The following is a 15,328-nucleotide window of genomic DNA, read 5'->3' on the forward strand; positions in this document are numbered from 1 at the left end:
GAAGCTGGATGATCACCCAAGGGAATGGCACCATATTGGAGGCTCAATGTTGGTCTCTACTGCTTGCACATTGGGCATTCAACAGTAACTGTAGCCAGATGGTCCTTAGTCAGTGGATGTTCAAGTTGTTAAACCCATGTATAACTTCCACTCCTGCCACCATGGCCGCTTTGTTCATGAGCCCATTAGGAAACGACAAAACTGGCTGAGGAAAGAGACTGACTTGAATACACAGACCAAATCATCCTATCTTCTCAGGTGCTGGGCCCCACTCAAACCTAGCAGCTTTTCAGGTGTTTCAGTAAATGGATAGAAATAACATATCCAAATGAAAAATACTCTACCTCCAAAGACCACGAGGTATTGGGCTTCTGTTTTGGTTGGAGGATGGGGAAGATACAGCAATTTATCTTTTACTACAGAATGGATTTAGGATCCCACTGGGCCCACTATTAGACAGATGTCAGGCAAAACTCCATCAATCACCTGACTTCCTCATACCTCTACTCTGGTTGGCAGATCACACTGATTTGGGTTTCCTGGAGTCAATGAGAATTCAGAGATTGTGTCCAGGACTCCTCAGGTGTCTGATTACTTCCTTTTTATCCAGCACACAGTTAACTTGGTAAAAGGCATAGGCCCATTTGCGGAAGGCAAGGAGAAAGACTAATAGTATGAATGTTCAGGCATGTACTGGGGACCTTCCTCAAGAAGACTTGAGCATCCCTTTCATTCAAAGGGTCTGGGTCTGTTAACTGGCTCAAGTCTGGGGATGGACTGAGGAGTCATGACTTCCTTGTTTTTACCTTCAAGTTAGTCTTTCGTTTTTTTGATCTTGAACTCTTCTGCTTTTATAGATCAAGGGAGAACTTGGTAGACTTCTTCCTATCTATATACGCATCTATATAATTTAAATTTTTAGCTTATTTTGCATGTACATTTAAATTTTTCAAATTTCTAAAAACAACTGTAGCTGGCAAAATTATGATACTGTTGATTTTGTACAAAACATGATACTGTTGGACAATAATAGCTAGCATTTTAAAACATTATTTAGGATTTATTGTGCTATCATGGTTTTATTCAAGTTTAAAAGAGGCAAATAAGTTATTTCCAGGGAGGGAGGACTACTTGGTACATTGAGATCTGAAGAAAATAACTATATTTTGGTACTCATATTTCTTCAGGAATTTTATGTGGGCTTGGTTCTATAATAGATAAGCAATAGTCATAAGATTTCTACTTTACTTTCATTGATCCTATAAAATTGCTGAGTGTTGATTCCATATAGAAGATATTATACTTACGTTATAATAGGTTTTGCTATTGATTTCTATCAACTCTAAGTGTGTAACTGAAAATTAATAATGTACATGATGGAAAAATCCAGTATTTTAATATAGCATCTTTTGTTTTTTGTTAGATTACACCAGATAATAAATATTGTGTTTTCGTTCTTAAAATGAAATTGTAAATTAAAGACACTGCTTTAAAATATGTGCTTGATTTTATGTGACATAATTCTTTTAAAATGGTAGTTTATTTTATTTTCTTATGGCATTTTAAATTAAGAGAATAAAGAGTACACATAAAATATCATGGCAGACATTAGAACGGATAGGAATAGGATGTAAACCTAAATTATGATTTCAATATAGGGATGACTAAAATATAATTCTGTTGCAAATATTTCATTTTGTAATTAAAATTCAATATTTTCAGACCACAAACTTATTCTGAAAATTTTGTAGTTCCATTACTATTTTAATTTCTCTCTGGACACCATATTCAGTCCAAGCAGCATAATTTTAATACTGAAGTTTCCTTGAAATTTTTAAAATCAAATATAAAATCATTCACAGAAAATTGTAGTGATTATGATTACCATGTTTGTCTGAATATTTTTTCAGCCTTCAAAATACTTTAAATGAGGAGAAATGTTTGAAAAGTGAGTGGTTTCCATTGGTATTTGAATCTAAGTAAGATAAAAAGATATAACTCCTGGGGCAGCTGGGTGGCCCAGTGGGTTAAGCATCTTACTCTTGATCTCTACTTAAGTCATAATCTCACAGTTTGTGAGTTAAAGTCCCACATCAGGCTCTGCTCTGATGGTGCAGAGGCTGCTTGGGATTCTGTCTCTCCTTCTCTCTGCCTCTCCCCCGTTTGTGCTCTCGCTCTCTTTCAAAATAAATAAACATGAATATGAATATGAATATATGAATATAAATATAATATAAATATAAATATAAGTATATATCCCAATGTACCACTGGTTGCAGCCTACATAACCTGCAAAAAGAAGGAAGATCTCTCCCTGCCCCAGCAACAATACACTAATCAGCACTTGCAGCCAACGAGAAGCAGCCACAACCTCAAAATTTTGTTCTTCTCCAATGAACTTTTGTTTAAAAAACAATCTTCCTCAATTTCCTCCTAAAACCTAACAAAAGCTGACCGTCACTTTTTCTCAGATTTGCCTATAGCTTGCCACAGTTTGCTTGTCCTGAATTAGAGTTCTTCTTCTCTTCCTGAATAAACTCATTTTTCTAATAAAATACCTGGCTATTTTTTTTAGGTTGACATATTGGAATTATGTTAAATACATGGAAAACTAAAAAGGAATGATATACAAAAAAATAAAAAATACTTTGTATTCATGTGTATATATGTAAAATTTCCACTGACGTTGTTTTTCTCCAGTTTTGATTTAATTTCCAATTAGATAACATACAGTGTAATGTTAGCTTCAGGATTAGAATTTAGTGATTCAACTCTTACATACAACACCCTATTCTCAACACAGTGCCCTCCTTAATCCCTATCACCTATTTCATCCATCCCCCCCACCCACTTCCCCTCTGGTAACCATCACTTTGTTCCTTACAGTTAAGAGTCTGTTTCTTGGCTTTCCTTTCTTTCCCCCACACCTCACCCATGTTCTTTTGTTTTGTTTCTTAAATTCTACAAATGAGTGAAATCATATGGTATTTGTCTTTCTATAACTGACTTATTTTGCTCAGCATAATACTCTCTAGCTCTATCCACATTGTTGCAAATGGCAAGATTTTATTCTTTTTATGGCTGTGTAATATTTTATATATAACTATAACTATATAACTATGTGTGTGTCACACACACACACACACACACACACACACACACACACACATATATATTATATATGTCACTTCTTTATCCATTCATCAATAGACATGAACATTTGGGCTTTTTCCATAATTTGGCTATTATTGATCACGCTGCTTTAAATTTCAGAGTGCATGCATTCCCTCAAATTAGTATTTTTGTATCCTTTGGGTAAATACCTAGTAGGCAGTTGCTGGATTGTAGGATGGCTCTACTTTAGCTTTTTGAGGAAACTCCATGCTGTTTTCCAGAGTGACTGCACCAGTTTTCATTCCCACCAGCAGTGCAAGAGGGTTCCCCTTTCTCTGCATCTTCACCAACACCTGTTGTTTCCTGTGTTGTTGATTTTAGCCATTCTGATAGGTGTGAGATGATATCTCATTGTAGTTTTGATTTGTATTTCCCTGATGATCAGTGATGTTGAGCATCTTTTCATGTGTCTGTTAGTTATCTGCATGTCTTCTTTGGGAAGATGTCTATTCGTGTCTTCTGCTGATTTTAATTGGATTATTTTGGGGGGGGTGTAGAGTTTTTTATATATATTGCATATTAACCCTTTATCGCAGATGTCATTTGCAAATATCTTTTCTCCCATTCTGTAGGCTGCTTTTTAGTTTTGTTGATTGTTTCCTTCATTGTGCAGAAGCTTTTGATCTTGATAAAGCTCCACTAGTTCATGTTTGCTTTTGTTTCCCTTGCCTCTAGTGACGTATCATAGCAACTTCTATGGCCCATGTAAAGAAGTTACTGCCTGTGTTCTCCTCTAGGATTTTTATGGTTTCAGGTCTCATATTTAGGGCCTTAATCCATTTTCAATATTTTTATGTATGGTGTAAGAAAGTTGTCTAGCTTCATCCTTTTGCATTTTGCTGTCCAGTTTTCCCAACACCATTTGTTGAAGACACTGTATTTTACCCATTGGATATTCTTTCCTGCTTTGTTAAAGATTAACTGACCATATAGCTGTGGCTTCATTTCTGGGTTTTCTATTCTGTTCCATTGATTTATATGTCTATTTTTGTGCCAGTACCATAATGTTTTACTACACCTTTATAATATAACTTGAAGTCCAGAATTGTGATGCCTCCAGATTTGCTTTTCTTATTCAAGGTTGCTTTAGTTATTCAGGGTGTTTTGTGGTTCCATACAAATTTTTAGATTGTTTTTCTAGCTCTATGAAAAATGCTATTGGTATTTTGATAGAGATTGCATTAAATGTGTAGATTGTTTTGGGTAGTATAGACATTTCAATAATATTTGTTCTTCCAATCCATGAGCATGGAATGTCTTTCCATATTTTTGTCACCTTCAATGAAATCCTAGCAATTTAAAAGAATAATATCAATCGTTCTCTTTGGAATTTTACAGTTTAGTGGGCACAATAAATAATTTCACCAAATGTGGTGAATATCACGATAGGACAATGAAATATGCTTTGTAACTATAGAGCTGGCATATGTATTCTAATCTAGAGAGTAGGAAAAGTCATCCTGATTTTAAATGAGATATGATAAATGTTTAATTAGGAGACAATGCAGAGAAGAGAAAGGGTGTTAAAGGGTAAGAGGAAAATATGCAAACATCAAGAATAAAAACTGGAACAGTATTCTCTGAGAAATGAAGAAGATAGAACAAGGCAATATATAATATTATATTGTATATATATATATATATATTACATATATAATATGTATGTATGTATTACATATATATGTATATGTAATATATGTATTACATATATATAATATGTATATTACATACATATAATAATATATAACAATATAATTGGTTGGTACAGAATGGTAACGAAGTGGGTACAGGTGGCAGTGATGTATCTAGAGATGAGGATAAGATTATGGAAGATGTATAAATAAGGCGATAGAGTCCAAAAAATTAGAATAATAAAAGTAAAGATTATTTTTGTAAAGAATATTATGTCTTTTTAATAGAACAGGCTTAGATTAAACACACATGCACACATACACACACACACACACATTTGCCCAATAGAACACAAAAATTTGCATGAGTATAACCCAGGTTTGTAAGACTTTAGATTTATGTTTCTCTTGCACTGTACCTTGTGGAAGATTTTTAAGCTAAGAGGTAACATGACCAGATTTGTGACGTTGAAAATCACCTCCCTGGGGCACCTGCATGGCTCAGTTGGTTAAGTGTCCAACTTCAGCTCACATCATGATCTCAAGGTTAGTGAGTTCGAGCTCCATATCAGGCTGTCAGTACAGAGCCCACTTTGGATCCTCTGTCTCTTTCTCTCTCTGCTCCTCCCCTGATCATGCTCTCTCTCTCTCACAAAAATAAATAAACATTTTTAAAAATTATTTTAAAAAAGAAAAGAAAATCACCTTTATAATGGAAAACTCTTTGGAGTAGACTGTGAGGGGTGGCAGACATTAATTAGGAGATTGGTACAGTGGTCCAGATAAGATACGATGCAGGACAAAACCAGGGTGATAGCCATAGGATGGAGACATATAGATGGGTCGGGAAGGGGTTTCAGAGAAGACTGCATATGATTATTTTGGCATTGAGATTAAAAGTAAAGAAGAGTAAAATATGCATCCCAAGTTTCTTATTTTGGCTACCATAAAAAAACTATTTAAAAAGTCAAATAATTCAAAGATAGAATGGGACACAGAAATAGGTGGAGCCAGGAAGTAATGGGAATTTTGGGATATATGATAGAAGACAACATAGTTGTCTTCTAGGGGACAGGCTAGTTAAGACTCAAGTTTCAGAACAGTGTTAGGTTTGAAAAAATGTCAAGATTTTTTCCAATTCTAAATTTCTGTGAATACATGATCTGTTTGTCTGTTTTAAGTACTCAGTAGACTGTCTCCTACATTAAAAAGTCTATTTTTTAGTTGGTTATGTATCAGAAGGAAAATAATTTATGAAAAAATATGTATACAGCCAGTGGAAAAGCCCTGTGTTTTTTATATCAATTGAATTTTAAAGAAGTCTATAAAATATGTCAATTTCCAAACAAACAAACAAACAAAGGATATCCTGGTTGAAAGTGTACTCTCCCAAAATCATATAGAGAAGAATTTTTGAAATAAAATTCCATCCCTCTGGTTTCTCTGAAGACAGAGCCTCTGAATCTACAAATATTTTACTGATGAGAGGTAAAATCAGTTTGCAGTTATGGTATATATTCTAAACTTATCATGAAAAGTTCAAAATGTCTCACATCATCTCTTAGTTTAGTGATATTAAATGTAACCAGGAGTATGTCACTATTTTATACTCAAGCTCTAGGTTTATGGATGTTTTGTTTTTTCTTGTTAATGTGTCACAGTTTAAATCTTTGAATCATTCAACACTGTTTCAAAAGATATATTATTCATTTTTATTTCATTGTAAATTTAGTCCCCTATGATGTACAGATGTAATTATTTAACATTTTTGAGAATGATAAAACTGGAATGTTTAGTATTCTCACCTGAAAATTAAGATAACAACTGTGATCGTTGTTTTAATGACATTATGTGAAGAGTTGATATGTGCCAAAATTAATTTTTTTCTGTAATAGCAATGCATGTATTTATAGAACTTTTCTTTTCTGCCTCTCTGAAGCTTCACACTGACCAAGATAAAGGAGATGGAAATTTAAAATACATATTAACAGGAGATGGGGCTGGCAGTCTATTCGTTATAGATGAAAATACAGGAGATATTCATGCTGCAAAGAAATTAGACAGAGAAGAAAAATCCCTATACATTCTTCGTGCCAAGGCTATAGACAGAAAGACTGGGCGGCAGGTGGAGCCGGAATCTGAATTTATTATTAAAATCCATGATATCAATGACAATGAACCAAAATTCACAAAAGACTTATACACTGCCAGTGTTCCTGAAATGTCTGGAGTCGGTAGGTATATGTTAATCCATGTAAACTAACATTTTTATTTGTTTGCTAAGGTAATAATTATGGACATACAGTTACCATATATGGTTCTTTCAAGATGAGAACTAAACTGAAAACTACTATTTAGTTTTAACTGTCTCACTTCTAATTATTTTCAATTGTATATATTTCAATGATTCCTGCTATGGTGTACCTTATACCTAAAATGATATCTAAAAATATGATCTAACAATATGATTAATGAGAGCAGTTATTCCATTGCATTTCTACCAACACCTTCACCTCTCCTCAACTGCTATTCAAATAGCAGTCAAGATGAATGTATTTCTGCTTGAAATAAAAAAGGGATATCAAATAGTGTCAGCAGTTTTGGACAGTTTTGCTTGCATTATTTTGCATAACAACTAATACTCGCATTTGACAAATTTCTTTATATATCTCATTTGATCATTGAAACAACTTCATGTGGAAAGCATGGGAAATAGAACTTTAAATCCCCATTCTGTTAATTAGGAGCCAGGATTCTGAATGATTAAGCAGCTGAATTAAGATCAAATAACCTGGTAGCCTAATAACAATATTCCAAGCCTTTTAATATTATTTTAGTTGTGTTCTACTACCAAATAATAGTTTATCATGCAAACTGAAAATAATTGTTTCATTTTTTAGGGCTGCCTACAATTTAAAAAAAAAACATTTGTTATTATGTAATTTATCTGTATGTGTATGTTTAGATGTCTTAAAATAAGAGCTATTAAGTCATTACATATTTAGAAAGAAGTGATATAAACTTGCTATAGTATCCAAAATATGCACAACTGATTTTCAAAATTTGATACTATGTAGTTGGATATTATTTCAAAATCATTGTTCATTGATTAACTTTGACATTATTATAATTAGTACATGTTTCAGTCTAAAATAGTTTTTTATGAGGAAAACAAAATTATAACCACCTTTGCTGAGTGAAATGATATAAAATGTTTCTTAACTATGTGTGTCATCTAGACAGAAGAACCAGGGGTTTGCAAAGAAGTTATTTCTTTTCATCTCAAATGAAATCTCATCCATCTGAGAAAAGAGGCAGTTCTCTTATCTTTTAGGTATTCATTCCAATAATATGAAAGAGAATTATCAAATTAGACAGAAGTCCTAGGAAATCATACAGCCTAGGATGAAATATGAGTTGCTGTGTTTTCTTTAATATTTTAAAATATGTTAGCTTGGTATAGATCCGTGGAAGTACTAGACTGATCCATATAGGTCGACCAGTGGGATAATGTAGATACATATGATGATGTCTTTATGGGCTTATATTTGAGATGAAGATACATCTAAAATCATACTTTCCATTTCAACTGCCTGTTGATGAGTATTCTAAAGTAGTTTGGTTTTCTGGTAACACCCTTTAACCTTTATAACACATTATTGTTTATCCTGCATATATGTTATTTTACCAGGTATTTTGACAAATAGTACAAAAACTGTCACTTATCCTTCTGGAAATAGATTTGATATACATACAAGAATAAAAAGTATAATTTGGATGACAGATATTTGAATAAGACACATTTTGATAATAACTGATTTATAGTTGAATAACTTTTAAAGTTTTCAAAGAATTAACTCAATTAACTCATTTTAAAAACCAGAATACTTATTTATCAGAGACTATTTATATTTAAACTCAGATACCTGCATTTTCTCCCATATTATTTTGTGCTATTTAATGGAATATTATCTCTTATTCTGTATATTCCAATCATTTATCTAATTCAAACATATTCTATCTCATCTAGGTTACATTAATACTTATCAAATACGTAATAATATCAGGACTAGAGTAAGCACTTGTATATTTTATTTAAAAAAATCTTTGCTCATTCCATACCATAAAATATAGAATATATAAGTTTATACATGGAAGAAGGCTTATAGATTATTTTGTGCAAAAAGCCCTTCCTGTAAGGCAATCTATATTTATATAAACCTTAAATTACGGGCAGCACAATTTCTTATTGTTGCAGCCTTAAAAATGCGTATTTGGTGGGGTACCTGGGTGGCTCAGTTGGTTAAGCAGCTATCTTTGGCTCAGGTCATGATCTCGCAGTCTGTGAGTTCAAGCCCCACGTCGGGCTCTGTGCTGACAGATCACAGCCTGGAGCCTGCTTCAGATTCTATGTCTCCCTCACTCTCTACCCCTCCCCAGCTCTGTCTCTCTTTCTCTCTCAAAAATAAATAAACATTATTTTTTTTAAGTGAGAATTTGGGTAATTGTCAATTTTATTGCCTCTGTGCCTAGAATTCCAACAAAACAGAAAAACAACAACAACAACAACAACAACATAGAGATGTATGGCTCTGGTTGCAGCTTTTCATATTAATAAAAGAGGATTTAAAAGTTACAGATAGATCTTGATCCTATTTATGGAGGATAGTTATTATTAGTACTAAGATTGACATCACTGTATTAATTGCTTCCTGTTTGGCCCAACAATAGACTTCGTATGTATATCTAGTTTTAAATATAAATGTACATATTATACACACACATGGAAGACACTACATTTGATTTAAGCACTTATTTTAATAAATAAGTAAAAATGAGCCCAAAAGAATTAAACTGGCTTGCCCCAAAACATAATTTATTACTATACTATTGTAAACAGAAAAACAATGTTTAATAAATGCAGGGAAAGCTGGATAATTTTAATGCCTTACTATTTGTCCCCACTGTAAAATAGTTATGCTTATTATGCAAAACATAGTTTGGAACACTTCCAATTTTATTAGATTCTTAGTAATTCCTCAAAAGCAACATTTTTTAAGTTTTTATCTCTTAATTCAAATGCCCCCTCATTAAAATTAAATCCAAATAAGAGGAAAGGGAGTGAGTGCATTTTGCATTAAGATTTTAGACCTGTTAATATATAAAACATGTCTAAATAAAGTCTATAAATTTTATATTTTTAAATTATATGGTTCTTTTGTCATAAGTAATCCTGTTTTAAGGGAAAATAAATATTAACTCACTATAATTTTGTAGATGTTATTTCTATGCTTTTACTGATATAAATAATCAATTGCAGAGAAAAACTAAAGGATGATCTTAAACTAATAGTTAAAGCCCATGCATAATCAGACAACAAAAAGTGCTTCTATAAATGAAGTAATGCACAGTCATTTAATTCTAATATTATCTTCCTTATATTAGTGATTTTCACTTAAACCAGAGCTAAAAAACTACTACCATTAACTTTGGGGGTAAATAAAGTCTTCTAAAATAAAATGAAATTTCTTTATTATTATCCTACCCTTCTCCCCAATATACCCCCTAATGGTCTCCTCGATACTGTCCCTTTCTTCCTATTTATTTTTGTCCGAATTGTGTCTCCTGTTTCTCTCACACCAACTCCTCTCCTTGCTCTATCTCTCTGCCCCTACTTCCTTCTATCAAAACCATATGCCACATTCCATTGTGTTGCTCAGAATTACTTTTTAGTTAAAATTAAATGACTCTAATTAATTGTTGAAATCTTAAATGCGTTGCATCTTCTGATCAGAACACATAATCTGGACAATATTTAAGGATATATAATGAAGGCAAATGGGATGCATTGATTTTAATATTTATAGCAGAGCCCAACTTTTTTCTCATTGACTGGGTAGTTCACCATACTGGTCTCTCAAAAACTTACCCAGTTCCTCTCCAACACCATCACTTCAACAAGAAATCCTTTTGCAGTTTTCACAGTTGGCACATATAACTCATCAATGAACCCTTTACGACTTAACCCAAGCCCTTTCTTAGCAGTCACTACCTGTGGATTCAATAACGTGTCTAATCACAGCCATAATGCCAGACAAGCCACTTAGTAAAGAATTTAGAGTGCTGTTTCCTTCTTCAGATTGTCTAGGATGCATCCCATCTCTGTCACCTACCAGGTGACCATGAGCCACTTCTATATGTCTCAAGGCCTATATCTTATGCTAATCATAAGAATAAAGTAATCATACAAATTAAGGGCTGGGTATTCTGCCTCGTCTACCTTACAGTCTATAAACGTACATTCTCATTATGACTTTCTGCTGGAAACCATGCTGGGCTTCAGTTAAAATCTGAATAAGACCAGACAGGCCCCTGCCTTTGGAGAGATTACATCATACAGGACAAAGCCTGCAAATAAATTTATCATGATACGACAAATGTCATGTCATATGATACATTTGTCATTTAAGCTTCACTATAATTTTTTAATCTTTGTTTAATATAAAAGTAAAATATTTAGATTATTTGAGAGCAAATGAAAATTATAAGAATTCCAGAAAATTCAGAGGGAGATAAAAATCAAAATCTTTTAATTCATCTTTATAAACACATATTTACGAAATTGGTACAAAAAACATAAAAACCACCTTCTAATTTTATTGCTAAATAGTACTAACTGATAATAAGTCACTGCATTTATGAAAAAAAAGTACAACTCTCCATTCCCTAATGTCCAACACATTAGGTACTTCTCTTTTTTCATTCTGCTATTATAAATATCATAGTATTAAGCTGTCAGTGTTTTTCAGTGTTTATCAGCATTCCTAATCATTACCATGATTCTACAAGAACAGATCGTAGTTTATATGAGTGTTTTTAACATTTTAGTTACATTACAAAATTGATTTTTATTATTTAGATTGAATTATTTTTTTCTTTTTTAGGTCAAGTATTTTTGGATATGTTCAAAGATCACATACCTACAATAAAAAGCAAACAATAGAAAACAAATTTAACAGCAAAATACATTATTAAAAGTGTCAAAAGGTATAGAGAAGTGTTTTTACCTGTTTCCACTATGAAATTATACCCACAGTAAAAGAAAAATGAAACTGGTTAGGAAAATACCGGTCATGAAATTGATGAATTCACTACTTACATTTAGAATACTGATTATACTTAATAATTCATGTTTCAAATAATCCTCAAGTATGAAAATAATTATTATTCTCACTAATATATGTTCACATAAAATTATATTTAAGAATTCATATAAGTCAGAAAAACACTTTAGTTGAACTTATAAACATTATTGTATTCTATTGTATTATACATATTATATTATAATATAACTATTATTTTTGCCTTGGTCTGGCTAGGACATGAGTGAGTGTTCTTTAAATGACAAAGGAGTACCCCTGGGATGGACGAGTGAGTTGTACTGTGTCTTCTTACAGAACATATCAATTCTGTTGCAGCTGAGGAAACAGAGGCCTCAAGAGAAAGAACTCAAGTTTTCTATGCTAATTAATTTTGAAAAAAAAAAAAAAAACATAAAAACGAATGCTGCTAGATTCCTGTGTTAGTATTCAGATACATTGATGGGAAATGAGCTGTTAGTATAATCTTAACATACAATTAATAATTTTTAAGCATATACATGCAAATTTTGAGAAACATTCATTACAACTAAATTAGACCAGTTCTGAGTGTGTAACGTATGGGGGTTTTAAAGTAAGTGATATGGCCAATATGGAATTTGCCCTGTCCTAAAGAATTTCACAAACTAGGTAGAATCAGAGTCAAACTTCGGAAAATTCTATGTAGTATACTAGAAAATGTCATACAAACTCATTTTGCCCAAGGGATACATGGTAGGCTTTAATCAATAGTAGTTTTACAACCATGCTTTGAATCTTTATAGCGATTAGTGAGATATCAGAAAAGCCCATTAATATACTGCATTATGTTTAGCCCCTTTAAAACCTTTTAATCTTTTAAATATAAAAAATTGTGATAAAGTTAAAAGACAGTGGTTTAAGTTTCAGAAAATAAAATTAAACAGAGTAGTGTTAAATTATAGTATTGCATGTGACAAAATCTATACTTTCTTAATTTGGGGGAAATATCTACTGATTTACTTATGTGCAGCAAATAATATGTAGCATATCAATAGATATAATCATATATGACTATGTTAACTATATTTTAAAGGGAGGCCCAGATGCTTAATAATCATGTATATCTTACACACACACAAAATTACAGGTCAATTTTATGCCCTTTTTTCCCCATGAAAACAGGGTCCCTCTATTTTTTATTCTATGTATAATATACATTTAATTTATCAGAGTAAAAAGCAACCTGGATGTTACCAATACTGGTTTTATCTTTGAATATACATTTCCAGTAAGCAAGAAATGCATTAATTGAAAATTGCATGCACATTGTATTCAGAGAAAAATTGTTCCTCACAATATTTTTGGTCAACTAAAAGTGCAGTGCATTTGTCTCATTATATTCATTTTTGTGATAAAATAGGTTGCTGATTTTTTTCTCAGATAGCTCAAACAATAAAATTATGGGGTATTTAATTTTTAAAAAAATGAAAAAAGAGAAGTGTTTTGTTTTTTGTGGTTGTTGTTTTTGTGAGGCAGCATCATTTCAACACATTTCTTTGAACATGTACCATCATCTAACACACCACATGACCCACCAGCAATAATTTTTCAGAAAGACCGTTTCAAAGTTAGAAGTATTTAAGTATCTTTGTTTGGGTGGGTGGGATTCGTGTAGGTACGTCTGTCATACAAGTGACCGCAACAGATGCAGATGATGCCAACTATGGAAACAGTGCAAAAGTGGTCTACAGCATACTGCAAGGACAGCCATATTTTTCCGTGGACCCAGAATCAGGTAATAGCCTTTCATACTTGGTTTCTTTCTCATCTCATTATGTAATACATCCGGATGCACAATTATAGATTGTTCTGTATTTTAAGAGCTATTGATTCAGTATCATGCTTCCACTTATTCCCCATAGTTATTCCATGGAAATAAAAGCAAATTTCATATTATTTAAATAGATTATTTGAACTGTTATCCTTTTAGACTATTATCTACAGAGTTTAAATTTACGACACCAAATACAAAATTTGAGATTTAGCACTTTTTGTGTCCTAGGAAATACTCAAAACAGAAAGAATGTGAAAATCATCAAATTAAGTAAGCTTATTCATCTGAATATTTTTTAATGAAGTTAATTTTTTTAAATCAAAAAATATAATTAAATTGATTTAGCCAAGCTCATTCCCTGTACAATAGCCAGTGGAAGAATTCTGTCTGTTCTGTCCATTACATTAAATTGGTTATGGATTTCATACAGTTAGGTACACCAGCTTTTTGGCTGTTTGTTATGATGAACTTCTATAAAATAGATCTTGCATAGGTTAATCTTAGAACTCAGTGATTAAACTGTAAAATATTTGTCTACTTTTTCTAAAAGGCATAATAAAAACTGCACTACCAGACATGAGCAGAGAAAATAGAGAACAGTACCAAGTGGTTATACAAGCCAAAGACATGGGCGGCCAGATGGGAGGCCTTTCTGGAACCACCACCGTAAACATCACTCTGACAGATGTCAACAACAATCCTCCACGATTTCCCCAGAGTAAGGAAGGTTTTATTTCTCTCGTGTAGGAAGCCTTCTCCAACACACTACGAATAGAGGCTTAGATTTGTACCAGTGTTTTCACTATTCGGTTGTGAACAAAGACAAATCCACAACCTATCCCTCCGACAAAATATTATAATTTCCCACAAATTGACTTCCCAATATTGGCTGTGATCATCTCACTCTTTCTCTTATCTGTTTCACGGTTTAGAGCACGGACTCTTAGTTCTGACAGCCTGGTTTCAAATCCCATGTCTGTCACTCGTCAGACCTCAGTTATCTGAGATTATCTTATACACAGTTATCCTATCTGTATATAAGAATTATACTCCCTTATTTAATTGATTCTAAAACACAGACTTGATATTTTAAAGTCTCAGATATCAGATACTAGTATTACAATCAACACAAAATGGGTTCAAATGGCAGCACTTGTTTTTCTTAATGGCCTTTTGAGTTGTGGTATGCCTTCTTTCTGATGACATCTGAGACATGTTTGCTAGTATCTGTTATCTACTTGTAAAGGTCAAATCAGTCAATACCCTTTTAGTCATCACCATTTTAGGCACGTATGTTAAATCCTGAATGCTTTGCATGCCATGAATTCCCACACAAACAGATTCCAATCCTTTCCATTTTGCAGTGAATACAAATATGAAGGGCCTATTTTGAAATGTTCAGTTGAGGGAGTCTCAAATTTAAATTTATGATATTGAATCTAATACATTAGAGCATTTTTCCAAGCTAATCAAAATTAAACTATATGATGATTCAGCTTTGGATGGTTGACATATGTATCTGATAAATGTTTTAAAAAGTTTGCTAAGAACATGAACAATAAGCCTAA

At 32.5% G+C, this 15,328-nt stretch overlaps 1 protein-coding gene across 1 annotated transcript in view; it reads left to right on the forward strand.

Annotated features, from left to right (window-relative positions):
- Positions 1-15,328, forward strand: part of CDH9 (cadherin 9) — a 169,248-nt gene that overhangs the window by 128,056 nt on the left and 25,864 nt on the right. The window contains exons 4-6 of the mRNA XM_042952802.1: positions 6,745-7,039; positions 13,602-13,721; positions 14,311-14,478. Of these exons, the coding sequence (XP_042808736.1) occupies positions 6,745-7,039; positions 13,602-13,721; positions 14,311-14,478 (583 nt within the window). The remainder of the gene's footprint in view (positions 1-6,744; positions 7,040-13,601; positions 13,722-14,310; positions 14,479-15,328) is intronic.

The sequence above is a fragment of the Panthera leo genome, chromosome A1, assembly GCF_018350215.1.
Source record: "Panthera leo isolate Ple1 chromosome A1, P.leo_Ple1_pat1.1, whole genome shotgun sequence".
Lineage (NCBI taxonomy): Eukaryota > Metazoa > Chordata > Mammalia > Carnivora > Felidae > Panthera > Panthera leo.